At 33.7% G+C, this 15,512-nt stretch overlaps 3 protein-coding genes across 3 annotated transcripts in view; all 3 read right to left on the bottom strand.

Moving 5' to 3' along the window:
* LOC107610324 (LRR receptor-like serine/threonine-protein kinase GSO1) overlaps positions 1 to 6,015 on the bottom strand; it is a 12,814-nt gene extending 6,799 nt beyond the window's left edge. The window contains exon 1 of the mRNA XM_016312386.2: positions 5,988 to 6,015. The gene's annotated coding sequence lies outside the window, so the exon portion shown is untranslated. The remainder of the gene's footprint in view (positions 1 to 5,987) is intronic.
* On the bottom strand, positions 3,027 to 6,437 carry LOC107613151 (probably inactive leucine-rich repeat receptor-like protein kinase At3g28040). Its single transcript, XM_021108433.1, has 2 exons — positions 3,634 to 6,437; positions 3,027 to 3,407 (listed from the first exon to the last, which is right to left on the bottom strand). The coding sequence occupies exon 1, from the start codon at positions 6,243 to 6,245 to the stop codon at positions 3,651 to 3,653; it is 2,595 nt and encodes an 864-aa protein (XP_020964092.1). The 5' UTR covers positions 6,246 to 6,437; the 3' UTR covers positions 3,027 to 3,407; positions 3,634 to 3,650.
* Positions 7,574 to 10,641, bottom strand: LOC107610326 (receptor-like protein 12). Its single transcript, XM_016312389.1, has 2 exons — positions 10,572 to 10,641; positions 7,574 to 10,535 (listed from the first exon to the last, which is right to left on the bottom strand). Exon 2 carries the CDS (start codon positions 10,172 to 10,174, stop codon positions 7,574 to 7,576), a length of 2,601 nt encoding a protein of 866 aa, XP_016167875.1. The 5' UTR covers positions 10,175 to 10,535; positions 10,572 to 10,641.

Here is a 15,512-nt window from a genome sequence, read left to right as displayed (position 1 = left end):
GTACTAACCTATATTTTTTTTCAGGAACTTCAATTTTTAGGTTCTAACTATTTATTAACACAGTCTTTTATATTTTTATTTTTAAAAAAGTTAAAAAAATCTAATTTCAACATGGATGAAACTTTGAAAAAAAATGTCATTTTTTGGAGAAAAATTTGAGCAAATAGTGTTTTGTTAATGGAAAGATTGGTGCCTTTATTTTGTAGATGTGATAGGTCAGCTTGCCTCTAGGGTTAATTTGGTCGAGTTCACATGGGATGGAAAGCCATCAAGTTATATCACCATAGAACTTGATGATCTTGAATAATACTTAATATCTTTTTGATAGTGGCTTTTGTTTTAAAATCTTATTTTGAAATTTTGTGCCTCTCTTTACTCTACAAGCATTGCTATTTCTTATAGGGGTGGACAGAAATTAAGGGTAACGTTGTGGATGTAATTTACAAAAGAATGTAAATTACATTCTTTTAAAAGCAAGAACTATACTGGCTTCCACACTAGACATCGTTGAAGAGGTTAACAACCATCTTATGGCTATCATTCCTGGAGGAAAAAAATTATATCTTAGTTCGGATTCCATTTGTATGGATGAAGGGATATGGAGAGTCAACTAGATCTCTATGGTCCTTAATTACTGAATAGCATAAATTGCTTTGGTTTGCCTTCACATAAATTAATACTCAAGGTTGGTGTTCCAGTGATGTTACTGAGGAATATTGACCAATCCAGTGGTCTTTGTAATGGTACAAGGCTACAAATTAGGAAGCTTGAAAATCATGTCATAGAATGTGAAGTCTTAACGGGTAACAATGTTGGTCATATTGCTTTGATTTTCCAAGAATGAATATGGTACCAATAAATGAAACCGTCCCAGTTAGATTCCAACGAAGACAGTTTCCATAATAGTATCATTTGCCATGACAATTGATAAGTCTCAGGGACAAACTTTATCTCATGTTGGATTGTACTTGTCCAAACCAGTTTTTACACATGGCCAACTATATGTACCACTTTCAAGAGTTAAGAGTAAGAGAGGTTTAAAAGTTTTACTTATGAATCACGTAGAAATATCTGCAAATTCAATCATCAATGTTGTTTATAGAAAAGTATTTGAAAAAATAGTATTCTAATGTAAATATTTTAATTTTATTTTAAATTATGTATCAGTGTATAATTATTTTACTTTAAAAAATATAAAATAATTATTACTCATTTTTTTAAGTTAAACTTTGATTTTAATAATAATTTTATAAATTTCTTAAAATAATAATTATTTTAAATTTTTGTTTTAAATGTCGAAGCATATAATTTTTTTTTACTTTTATAAATTTTTACTAAATATTAGATGATCAAATTTTATTTTATTGAGAAAGTCTAGGGACCAGCACTTTTGTTAAAATCTGGCCAGCACTTAACCATCAAAAGAAAAATGATTAATCCTACATCATTGGTTATCATCTCATACCATTAAAAATATTGATGATGGCTAATTGATGGCTAAACATCACAAATTCTGCTGGCCCCTAGCACTCCTCTATTTTATTTGATGCCAGCTCTATGATGCTGGAGTTCAGCAACACTTCTGACAAGTCCCCTTCTATTGTGTTGTTGTACAAATCTAGATGCTGAATTGTGGATGTAAATCTCCAAAAGTTGTTGTTATTGTCAGCAGCTTCAAGCAAGAACTCTGAGTTTTCAATGATGAGAAAATAGAGAGATGTCTGTGTATATATCCATTGAGGAAGTGTAGGGTGCAGTCGTCCAAGGGACAGCTTCTCAAGTTGGAAAGGTGGTATCCATTGGAGATCAAAATCAAAGGTGATGATTGGTGATCCCAAAGACAAGAATTTCAAATTTTTCAGTATTGCAACTCTGAGTGAAAAGAATTACTTGGAAGAGAAATAAGCTGGAGTGATGTGCTAAAATTAGCATATACAAGAGATGGACTTATGTCTTCAAGTTTACAGCTGTATAAGTACAGCTCCACCAATGATGGGAGCGCCGTCATCCAATGAAGCCAGTTAGTTTCCATGTAAAGATTAGTGTAACCAAGGTTTATATATTCCAAGGAGGAAATGCGAGAGAGCCACTCAAGGCTGTGAATAAAAAGGTTTAAGTTGACTGATAGATCCATGTAATTGAGAGTTGAAGAGTTCACAGTGGAATTAGATGAGATAGTTGAATCGTTATTGAACTTTTAAAAAACTGTCTGAAAAATACTATTAAGCTACCGGTGTTTTATTTAGCAAGTTAAAGAGCTTCTCTGCATGAGTAATCAATGACTAATTGCATCGTAACTTATAGCTTATCAAACATGTTCTAGATCTAGATTTACATATAATTTTAAATCGCCAGAATGTGTTGTGACAGTTGATGTGGTTAAAAAAGCTGAGGTAATGGCATAGTTGAGAATTTGTTGGCGGCTAAAAAAGCTGCACAGTTCGAATCCTAGGTTAAACACCACTTTTTGTTTTTCGTGTGAGAGAGAAGAGTGTATTTCCCAATGATGTGAGAAGAGAAGTGTTTAACTTTGCTATAGGAGCTACAAATCGGTACCTCAGATTTGTTTTATTTTTTTCCCAAACAATCACAAATCGGACCGTCCTATTTGTGATTTCGAAAATAAAAAAATTTTTAATGTTAAAATCGGACCGTCCGATTTTTATTTTAAAAAATAAAAAAATAAAAAATACAAAACGGACCATGCAATTTGTAGTGCTTTTTTTTTTCAAACAAATCGGACTCTCCGATTTGTAGTTTACTTTTTTCTTCAAACAAATCGGACCGTCCGATTTGAGTAAAACACCATATAAAAAAAACACCTAATCTTCCAATAGCAATGTATTACACATATATTTAAACAATATAAAAAAAAATTAGCCGGTTAAACACTTAAATTCAAGAAGTGGAATATAAAACTTATAGTAATGTGTGTGAGTATGTGTTGTGTAAAACCAAAAGAAAAAACGAAAAGATGAATATTGAACCATGAAAATTTATTAAGGAGTAGTTTGCAGCACTTTTACTGAATTAATAATTTATTATACATACATTCAAACAATATTAACCCTTTATTTCCTTATTAGTTATTATCTAGTACACACAGTAGTAGCTTATGGCAAAGCACAAACTATTTGTAAGAAAACATCTTCACTTGGCATGTCTATGACTCTATGTAGAACAAGCACACTAGAAATAAATCCTAGTTATTAATGCATCACATCCAAACTAAGAAACTATATCTACGCTACTTTCTCCTTATGATATAAAAGTGACATTGGGATACATTAATAAACTAGTGATACTGACAATACACTTGATACATGCTAAAATAGCACAAGTCTCCTGGATCTTTTTGGTAAGTGCAGCTGATGAGATCTTGATGTATTATGTTTTCTCAAAAGAACCTGCAAAGATAAGAAATTAAACTTCTTTGTTTCTAATCTCTACCCATTCAACTCATTTGTGCAACTTTATCCAAGAAATAAATATATTGGTTCCTAAGAGTGCACGTCCATATATAACAGAAAATAAAACTCAAAACATTTGACCTTTTAAATATGTATGTTAGATGGTAACAAAAATAATAAAATAGAGAGTATATATTTAGTTATGCCGTAATTAAGAGGTTACCTGCAGAGAATTGGATATCAGTGAAAGGAGTTGAGATTTGTGAGCAGCAGGACATAAAATCGGTCTCTCAAGTCATACAGAAATCTGAAGTAAGCAGCATGTCTGCACTTGCAACTGAAGAAAATGGCACCACAAACTCCCCAAAAGCCTACAGCAAAGCCAACTCCTAAGCCCACATAGAGGCTGCTCAGAAAATCTGATTCATCACCATCATCATCATTCTCACCCAAAGCTTTTGTGTCATTGCCATGATTTGAGCAGTTTTTGGGAAGGGGAGGTCCACAAAGATCAGCATTCCCAATATAGCTAAGCTCACTGAAGCTCTGAAGTTGGGTCCCTGATGGGATTTGGCCGCTCAAGTTATTGAATGACAGGTTCAAGTTATCGAGGAAAGACAAACTGGATATACTCTCAGGAATCTGTCCCGTGAGTTCATTTTTGGATAAATCAAGAGACTCCAGTTGTGTCATGTTTCCAATCTCTTTTGGTATGGTTCCTGTTAGCCTGTTATGGGATAGGTTCAAGAAATGCAACTGAGGGAGGCTGAACAGTTGTGGAGACATTGTTCCTGTCAGATTATTACTTGAAAGATCAACCATGCGCATCAGCTTCAGGTTTTTATAATAATTCGATTGTTGACCTTTTACAAGCAATATAAGGTCGTCAATGTATATAAAGAAAGCCTTTCCATCAAAGAATTCATAGAAAATCCAACTGGTTGAATAATGCATGTTAACAAAGGATGTGATGTTGTTTAGACATTTGGGTATATGTCCTGAGATTTTGTTATATGCAATATCCAAAACAATGAGGAAAGGCATTTGACATATCTGTGTGGGAATGTTACCAATGAATTGGTTGGACCTTAACTGGAGAATCCTTATACTCTGCGGCATCCACTTTGGTATGTTTCCAGAGAAGCTATTCTGGCGGACATTAAGAATGGACAGGGAGCGGCAATACTGAAGTGATGAAGAAGATATGTCCCCAGACAAATTATTTTCATGCAGATGCAGTGATGTGAGATTCGACAATAAAGCCATTGAAGGGGGTATGCTGCCACTAAGATTGTTGCCTCCCAGATTAACATAAACCAGCGACTTCCAATTCATCCAACAGTCTGTTAGCCCTCCAGATAAATTATTATCAGAGATGTCCAAGTACTGCAATTTCTTGTTGCTTTTCTTGCTGTGGCACAAAAGATGAGAGATGGACCCTGATAGAGAACTGTTGTATAGTTGGAAGAAAACAACATTGGATGAAAGTCGAGGTAGACCACCTTTGAAATTATTTGATGTCAGCTCTATGATGCTGGAATTCAGCACCACTTCTGACAAGTCCCCTTCTATTGTGGTGTTGTAGAAATCTAGATGCTGAATTGTGGATGTAAATCTCCAAAACTTCTTGTTATTGTCAGCAGCTTCAAGCAAGAACTCTGAGTTTTCAATGATGAGAGAATAGAGAGATGTCTGTGTATATAACCATTGAGGAAGTGTAGGGTGCAGTGGTCCAATGTACAGCTTGTCAAGTTGGAAAGGTGGTATCCAGAGGGGATCAAAATCAAAGGTGATGTATGGTGATTCCAAAGACAAGAATTTCAAATTTTTCAGTTTTGCAAAATTTCTTTCAGACACAACCCCTGTGAAGAGATTTCCGAATGCCGCCAAGGTGTCTAGGGATGACAAATTTCCCAAATTTGTAGGAAAAAATCCAGAAAAATGGTTGTTATCAATTTCAAATGTGGTGAGATAGTGAAGTTGGCCTATCCAATCTGGAATTGAGCCATTTAAGTAATTATCATGCAATTGAAGGCTAATCAAAGAATGAAGATTTGGCAACGTATTTGGTAGCTGACCCATAAAATGATTACTTGAAAGGTCAATCTGATGGACCTGAGAACTAAGATTGAATATCCATTTAGGCAACTCCGAGTGAAAAGAATTACCGGAAAGAACAATAACCTGGAGTGATGCGCTAAAATTAGCATAGCCTAGAGATGGACTTATGCTTTCAAGGTTACAGCCCTCTAAGTGGAGCTCCACCAATGATGGAAGCACCGTCACAAAGTGAAGCCAGTTAGTTTGCATGTGAAGATCAATGTTACTGAGGTCTATGTATTCCAAGGAGGGAATGCGAGAGAGCCACTCAAGACTCTTGATAGAAAGGTATCTGTTGTATGATAGATCAATGTAATTGAGAGTTGAAGAGTTGAGAGTGGAATCAGATGAGATAGTTGTAAAGTCATTGAAACTCAAATCCAAAGATTGTAAGTATTCCATATCCAATAGAGAGAGATTGATGTCACCTGTAAGGCATTTCTGCAAATAATAATCATCATGTTCTACAAGTTCTACAGGATCATAATAATCACACGAGAGAGTGAGATTTATGACTCTGGCAGTGATGTTGTGGCATCTGACTCCCTTCCACTGGCAGCAATCCTGCTCCTGCTTCCATGAAGATAGGAGTCCCGATGGGTCAGTGACTCCTTCTTTGAACTTCAACAGGATTTCTTTATCTCTCACGTCGCAACAACTGGATATCATGCATAATGTGCTCAACATCATTGCAAACACATATTGCTTCTTCCAAAGTATATTATTGCTATCCATTGATTAATTAAAGAAAGCAAACCTGAATTATAATTAGGGTTCATATCTCGCTTCTTTGTTAAGCTATGTATATATAGCAAGAGTACGATTACGATAGGTGCCATTCATGCAAGACCAACTGAATCATATCTCTTACTCTTGTGGTTGGAAAGTCATTATAGATGTGGAATTTTAGGGACACTTGACTGACTTGTGTATTCCTCCATCAGCTGTGGAAAGTTTCTTCCTCTAGTGAGCACCATTCATTATGGATGATAACTTCTTTGTTACTCAGCACAGGATGATAGGTGTAAACTGTAAAGTAAAGGAGATAGTATTCTCATGTTGGGCTCTTGTTGTATTGGACTTTTACAGAAAGCTTCTTCATTAAATAGTTAGGCCCGTCCAAAAGTAGTCTTTTTTTTGGTGACTTGATCAAAAGTAGTTTAAAACAACAGAGAGTAAATCACCCATTATTTTGTACACTGCAAGTAATAAAATGAGATGCATTCCCAAAAAATGTAAAGCAAAGCACTCTTTAATTCTAGGCCTCTAGCATTATATATATGTAACACATTTTGTGATAAGAAAATTCTTAGATGTATTAAAGTGGGTCTCACTTTTATCCTAATAAAAATAAACAAATAAATATAAATTATTATACATACATTCAAACAATATTAACTCTTCATTTCCTGTCATTTAGCTGGTGTGAAATTAAGAGATACTATTTCCTTCTTAGTTGTTAACTTATTATCTTGTACACACAAAGCAGTAGCTTATAGCAAAGCACAAACTATTAATAAGAAAACAATCATCACTTGGAATATCTATGTAGAACCATCACACTAGAAACAAATCCTTGTGACCTACTATATATATAATTAATGCATCACATACCAGTAAGTAACATTACACAAATGATTAGAGAAATAATATTCTGCATCAAAACCAAGAAACTATATCTAAGCTTTATTTTAGAATATAAAAGTGACATTGGGATTCAATGATTAGCTAGTGATACTGTAAGCGCAATACACTGCATGAAGTATCTGCTGGATCTTTATGGCAGGTGCAGCTGATGAGATTTTATGTATTATGTTCTTCAAAAAAACCTGCAAAGATAAGAATTTTTTTTTTTAAATCTCTACCCATTCAAGTCATTTGTGGAAGTTAATCCAAGAAATAAATATAATTGATTCGAAAGGGTGCATGTCCATATATAACAGAAAATAAAACTCAAAACATTTTACCTTTTAAATATGTATGTTAGATGGTAAGAAAATACTAAAATACAAAGTATATATAGTTATGCCATAGTTAAGAGGTTACCTGCAGAGAATTGGATATCAGTGAAAGGAGTTGAGATTTGTGAGCAGCAGGACATAAAATCGGTCTCTCAAGTCATACAGAAATCTGAAGTAAGCATGTCTGCACTTGCGACTGAAGAAAATGGCACCACAAACTCCCCAAAAGCCTACAGCAAAGCCAACTCCTAAGCCCATATAGAGGCAGTTCCGAAACTCAGATTCATCATCATCATCATCATCATCATCATTCTCACCCGAAGTCTTTGTGCCATCATCATGATTTGAGCAGTTTTTGGGAAGGGGAGGTCCACAAAGATCAGCATTTCCAATATAGCTAAGCTCACTGAAGCTCTGAAGTTGGGTCCCTGATGGGATTTGGCCGCTCAAGTTATTGAATGACAGGTTCAAGTTATTGAGGAAAGACAAACTAGACAGGCTCTCAGGAATCCCTCCCGTGAGTTCATTTTTGGATAAATCAAGAGACTCCAGTTGTCTCATGTTTCCAACCTCTTTTGGTATGGTTCCTGTTAGCCTGTTATGGGATAGGTTCAAGAAATGCAACTGAGAGAGGCTGAACAGTTGTGGAGACATTGTTCCTGTCAAATTATTACTTGAAAGATCAACCATGCGCATCAGCTTCAGACTCAACTCATAATTCGATTGTTGACCTTTTACAAGCAATATAAGGTTGTCACTGTATATATAGAGAGTCCTTCCATCAAAGAATTTATAGAAAATCCAACTGGTTGAATAATGCATGTCAACAAAGGATGTGATGTTGTTTAGACATTTGGGTATATGTCCTGAGATTCTGTTATATGCAATATCCAAAACAATGAGGAAAGGCATTTGACATATCTGTGAGGGAAGGTTACCAATGAATTTGTTGGACCTTAACTGGAGAATCCTTATACTCTGCGGCATCCACTTTGGTATGTTTCCAGAGAAGCTATTCTCGCGGACATTAAGGATGGACAGGGAGTGGCAATACTGAAGTGATGAAGATGATATGTCCCCAGACAAATTATTTTCATGCAGATGAAGTGATGTGATATTTGACAATAAGGCCATTGATGGGGGTATGTTGCCACTAAGATTGTTGCCTCCCAGATTAACATGAACCAGCGACTTCCAATTCATCCAACAGTCTGTTAGTCCTCTATATAAATTATTATTAGAGATGTCCAAGTACTGCAATTTATTGTTGCTTTTCTTGCTGTGGCACAAGAAATGTGACATGGACCCTGATAGAGAACTGTTGTATAGTTTGAAGAAAACAACATTGGATGAAAGTCGAGGTAGACCACCTTTGAAATTATTTGATATCAGCTCTATGATGCTGGAGTTCAGCAACACTTCAGATAAGTCCCCTTCTATTGTGTTGTTGTACAATTTGAGATGCTGAATTGTGGATGTAAATCTCCAAAAGTTGTTGTTATTGTCAGCAGCTTCAAGCAAGAACTCTGAGTTTTCAATGATGAGAAAATAGAGAGATGTCTGTGTATATACCCATTGAGGAAGTGTAGGGTGCAGTCGGCCAAGGTACAGCTTGTCAAGTTGGAAAGGTGGTATCCAGAGGGGATCAAAATCAAAGGTGATGTATGGTGATTCCAAAGACAAGAATTTCAAATTTTTCAGTTTTGCAAAATTTCTTTCAGACACAACCCCTGCGAAGAGATTTCCGAATGCCGCCAAGGTGTCTAGGGATGACAAATTTCCCAAATTTGTAGGAAAAAATCCAGAAAAATAGTTGTCACTAATATCAAATGAGGTAAGATACTGAAGTTGGCCTATCCAATCTGGAATTGAACCATTTAAGTAATTATCATACAATTTAAGGCTAGTCAAAGAATGAAGATTTGGCAACATATTTGGTAGCTGACCCATAAAATAATTACTTGAAAGGTCAATCTCAAGGACATGAGAACTAAGATTGAATATCCATTTAGGCAACTCTGAGTGAAAATAATTATCGGCAAGTTCAATATACTGGAGTGATGTGCTAAAATTAGCATATTCAAGAGATGGACTTATGTCTTCAAGTTTACAGCTGTCTAAGGAGAGCTCCACCAGTGATGGAAGCACCGTCATCCAGTGGAGCCAGTTAGTTTCCATGCGAAGATTAATGTTAATGAGGTGTATGTATTCCAAGGAGGGAATGCGAGAGAGCCACTCAAGACTCTTGAGAGAAAGGTATTCGTTGTATGATAGATCAATATAATTGAGAGTTGAAGAGTTGACAGTGGAATCAGATGAGATAGTTGTAAAGTCATTGAAACTCAAATCCAAAGATTGTAAGTATTCCATATCCAATAGAGAGAGATTGATGTCACCTGTAAGGCATTTCTGCAAATAATAATCATCATCTACTAGAACTTCTGCAACATCATAATAATCACACGAGAGAGTGAGGTGTATGACTCTGGCAGTGATGTTGTGGCATCTGACTCCCTTCCACTGGCAGCAATCCTGCTCCTGCTTCCATGAAGATAGGAGTCCCGATGGGTCAGTGACTCCTTCTTTGAACTTCAACAGGATTTCTTTATCTCTCTCGTTGCAACAACTGCATATCATGCATAATGTGCTAAGCATCATTGCAAACACATATTTCCTCTTCCAAAGTGTATTATTGCTATCCATTGATTAATTAAAGAAAGAAAACCTGAATTATAATTATGGTTCATATCTCGCATCTTTGTTAAGCTATGTATATATAGCAAGATTACGATTACGATAGGTGCCATTCATGCAAGACCAAATGAATCATATCTCTTACTCTTGTGGTTGGAAAGCCATTATGGATGTGGAATTTTAGGGACACTTGACTGACTTGTGTATTCCTCCAGAAGCCGTGGAAAGTTTCTTCCTCTAGTGAGCGCCATTCATTATGGATGATAACTTCTTTGTTACTCACAGGAACAAGATGATAGGTGTAAACTGTAAAGTAAAGGAGATAGTATTATCATGTTGGGCTCTTATTGTATTGGGCTTTTACAGAAACCTTCTTCATTGAATTGCATTCTCCTTCCTCACCAACTAAAAAAGTTAGGCCCGTCCAAAAGTAGTTTAAAACCAAAAAAAAAAGAGTAACTCACACTTTGTTTTGTAAACTGCGAGTAATAAAACGAGATGCATTCCCAAAAAATAAAAAGCAAAGCACTCTTTAATTCTAGAAGACCAACATTTGTTTTTTTTTTTTCTTAGATTTGAACCAATACAAGCCCAATTTCTTTATACTAAGAAGGTGGAACTCAGATCTGCGACGGATTAGTCGTTAATCTATTGAGTTGGGAGATACGTGGACAACCAAAATTATATAGCTAACACATTTTGTGATAAGAAAATTCTGAGATGTATTAAAGTGGGTCTTCACTTTGCATGAACAACTGATTATGACTCGTTATTGAACTTCTAAAAAACTGTCTGAAAAATACTATTAAGCTACTGGTGTTTTATTTAGCAAGTTAAAGCATCTCTGCATGAGTAATCAATGACTAATTGCATTGTAACTTATAGCTTATCAAACATCTTCTAGATTTACATATAATTTTAAAACGCCAGAACGTGCTGTGACAATTGATGAGGTTACTAATCTTGTATGTTGTCTTGTAATTAAAAGCTGAAAAATGTTACAGCTTATGTGATGATGAAGACAATGCAGAGAATCCTTATTGACAAAGAGAAAGCCGGACGAGCATGGTGTTGCAATTATTTTATTGCTTGTAACAAGTGTCTTTTACTAACAACATTATAATGAAGAATATTTGAATAATATAATCGGTTCGAACCACAAGAATCCAAAGTGGTAGGAAGGAGCTAGAGGCCTGCACTGCACTGCACTGCTGGCTGCTGGAGACTGGAGAGAGATATCATAATATCGTGGCAGCTATGCAGCTTGCTGTAAAGCCTCTCTCCATGGGACCACCATAATACTAGCAAAAACATTTAGACTCTATTTTTATTTTCTATATCTTCTATTTTTAAAATTTTATATAAACAAAAAGACAAACTAAACGCATTTTTATATATTCTTCAATTATATTTAAAGTATATTTTAAATAATTTTGTTAAAAGGTAAAAACTCAGGTGAAGTTGATACCTGAGAGCTGTTGGATGAAAATTTAGTCAAATCAGTAAAATTATCTAACGGCTCTCAGGTATCAACTTCACGTGAAGTCGACTTCACCTAAGTTTCCACCTTGTTAAAAATTAATTTATAAATAATTATTAATAGGTGTCAATATTTTAGCACATATTCATATTATTTGAAAAATTCCAAAAGCTACTTTTTTAGCTTTTAACTTATAAAAAGTTATATTAATAGTGTTTAGTACAATTTTTTAGATAAATTTTTAACTTTTTAAAAAGTTATTTAAGAGTTTTTGAAGAAGTAAAAAAATATAATTTTTTCTATTTTCAAAAGCTATTTTATCACTCTTATTTAATACACAACTTTAAAACAAAGACTTCTATAATAATTTTTCAAACACAAATGACAAAATAACTTATTTAAAAGTTATTATTAATAAAAGTTCTTATATTTTAAGCTCTTTTTTCAAAAGAACTTATTTAAAAAATTTAACCAAACTGACCCTCAATCACATAACGTTACATCAGTATATTATTGTGCACGATGCTGTCAGTGCATAAAAACTAAATTCTTTATTAAAATCTACAAAAGATTTGTCCATAAAGACATAATCTTTGTACAAGTTGCCTGCATATCCTAAATTAATAAGCTTCTTGTTTTGCCTTCAACATATCACGAGGAAAGATAATAATAAAAAGTTAAAACCAAAGTTTAGTGGTTAATTTGGATAGCTAAGTGTTTTAATTAAGGAAATCACTGTTTCATTGTAATGGACAAAAATACAAAGATCCTTCTATTGTGTGGTCAATTTGTTGCTAGCTAGCAAGGTAGGTACATGGCCAGGCACTCCCCAACTTCAACCTTCAAATAATTAAATAAAGTACAATATCTATATGTGTTTTAATTAAATTTTGTCGCTAATTAGATTATAATATCTGTACAGCTCAGTGTTGTTTGTAGTTTAATTTGGAACTTTGAGCATTGGAAGTGGAAAAGAGATATGCCAGAGTTGAAAAACAACCTCTCCTTATTCTGACACCTCAAAATTCTTTTATACTACATACTACTCATTTGACTTTGCCTTTTCCTTTTCTTTTCCCTCAAAAAATCGCTTGATTCCAGCAAGACTTAGAATAATCTCTTTTGGAACTAGAATACATAAGGCCAGGGATTCTCTATGTATTTCATGATATGATTCTCTCTTTATATGTATAGGTATAGCGCATGCAACCTACCTACCCATACCAAAGCCTATCATTGTTTTAATCTTTATAATTACACCAGGACAAATATTCTGTCCTTTTTATTCTTTTTATTAATTATAATTTAGAGATTTTGAGTTGGTTTAGAATTATAAGTATCTATAATTAAAAGTAAATGGTCAAATTTATTTCTAAAAAATTACTTATTTTTTAAATTAGTTTTCATAAGATTTTTTTTAATTAAATTTGTCCTTCAAATATTTTAAATTAATCATATTAATCCTTCTATCATTTTTTTTGTTGATGGTGTTGAAATTTGTCCAGGCAACACATTATGTAATATTATAACACACTAATATATAGGGCTGCGTTTGTTTACAGAGACAGGACACTGAGACAGGGACACAGAGATACAAAATCGTGTTTGACAGAAGAGATATGGACAGAGACGATGTGTCAAGAAACACTGAATTAGTGTATTTTGTATCCATCCTGACAGGAAGGACACGAAGACACTAACAATGGACACAACTTATTTTTCATTTTTTCTTTCATCATTTTTGTTAATTTTTCATAATTATATTTTTTATTATTATATTTTTCATCTCAAATTTTTTGAATGAAAAAAATGAGAATAAATTAGATTTTCATAATTTATTCTAGTTTATCACCAAACAGAATACAATAACACAAAATTTGTATATCTGTTTATCAATATCTTGTCTTGTCCTGTTTTTAGTGTCATGTCATATTCTGTTTTCAGAAACAAACGCAGCCTAGGAGTCTTGATTGACTACTAACATAATAAATTTATGAAATTAGATCAAATTAAAATCTAATTTAGAGAAGAACTTGAGGCATTTGAATCTCTCAATTTGGAGTTGGTTTGATCTAATTTAATAAATTTATCATGTTAGTCGTCAATTAGGACTACTAAGTGTGTGTTGTGGTATCACTTTAATATGTTATATCAATAAATTTTGACGTTGTTAACAATAAAAAGATAAAATGACTAATTTAAAATATTTAAACACGAATTTAATTAAAAAATTCAGAAACTGATTTGACTATTTATTCGTTAATTAAATTGCACCAAAAATATGATACTTTGATTCTACTTAAAATGCTTCTTCAAGGAAATATTTTGTTCAGACGCTAAAAAAGACGAAACTAGAAATTCAATATTGTGTGTATAAATTAGTAAGCATATGATTGGGTTCAATTTTTTAATTTGTAAAGGTAACTTCTAATTTGTATCAATTGACGCAAGGGTGGGTAATGCTAGAATTAACTTTTGAAAGAGATAGCTAAACAGTATTTGAATACTATGAAATAGTGAGCTAACTGTGATGGACAAAACAGTCGAATCATGCGGAGAATCTAAGCAGTTATAATTAATCTCTGGTAATAACCGAAGCAAACAATGACACAATACACACCAAATCAAATCAATGTCCCTCGCTCGCTATCTACAACTACAAGGCTTGAATTTTGTGCAGATGCAGTTTCCCACAAATTTTGTGAAAATCACTAAGTTTAATATATAGTAGTATATTTATTTTGAAAGACAATGAGATCCTTAAAAAAAAAATCTAACTCGATTCCGGATAATTATTTCGAAAGGACAACGAGGTTCTTGTGCCAAAATAAAATCAATGTTATTTTTTTAGCACAAAAACTAATCGATCAAAAAAAAAGATCAGAGACCGAATTAAGTATTTTTTTGAGACCTCATTATCCTTTTAGAAGTAATTGTCAGAGGGTGAAGTATTCACTCTAATTTTAATTTCTAGCATATTATATATGGTAGTAATGGAATCCACATACACATGCATTGAAATTGTATTATTGGCCCTAGTATAGAGTGAGTACAGTGTAGACTATAGTACGGAGGAATTTTGATCTTTTAAATTTTAAATTTTTATTTTAGAGAATAAAGTGAGATTTCTTATTATTAAATACTTTCTTTTTCGTGTTTTCTCTTAGTCTTCCTTATAAAATAAATAGCGCTTTATCTTTTAAAATAAAATTCAAAATTTATAAAATTTAAATCCAATATAGAGATAATAAAAAAAGAGAAATAGAGAGATTCCCACACCATACCTTACCTTTGCCAGTTACAACTTACAACAGAAGATAAAGGAGAAAATAGATTCTTCCCTCTTCAGTATTCCCAACAAAAAACAAATAAATAATGTGTATTTTATTTATTTATTTTTGGATCCGTCAGTCTTGCAAGTAAACAAATTATTAATGGATGGTGTCACTAAGCAGGAAGAGGATAGGAGCATAGATATGGGCCACCAGCATGGTTTGATTGACTAAATGTGCCCCAAATACAAGTATATATATGATCAGCAAATACTTTATTTGTTGACATATATATATAGTTGTGGATTTATATAGTGTGAAGAGTAACAAGGGAGGGATAAAAAAGGTGGAGAAGAGAGGAGTTGTTTAGAGAAGGTGAAACAAGAGTCACATGGGAGAGTAGTGAAGTGGGGAGAAGCAGAGAAGCAGAACTCCCCATGACGTTTAAAATGGACAACCAAATGGGAAACCAAATCTCGTTGTTTTCTTCCATTTCCGTGTATGGACCTAAAAATAATTATGACAAAAGGAAAAGAATCGGTTGAATGCCCCCATTGACACAACAACCCTCCTTGGTACTTGCTATGCTTCCTAT

This window comes from Arachis ipaensis, chromosome B08 (assembly GCF_000816755.2).
Source record: "Arachis ipaensis cultivar K30076 chromosome B08, Araip1.1, whole genome shotgun sequence".
NCBI classification, from domain to species: domain Eukaryota; kingdom Viridiplantae; phylum Streptophyta; class Magnoliopsida; order Fabales; family Fabaceae; genus Arachis; species Arachis ipaensis.
The sequence above is the reverse complement of the archived record's forward strand: the minus strand, read 5'-3'. Positions and strand labels throughout refer to the sequence as shown.

What these genes read in the sequence shown, in the direction of transcription:
- LOC107610326 (XM_016312389.1), bottom strand. Translation starts at nt 10,174, where the DNA reads ATGGATAGCAATAATACACTTTGGAAGAGGAAATATGTGTTTGCAATG.
- LOC107613151 (XM_021108433.1), bottom strand. Translation starts at nt 6,245, where the DNA reads ATGGATAGCAATAATATACTTTGGAAGAAGCAATATGTGTTTGCAATG.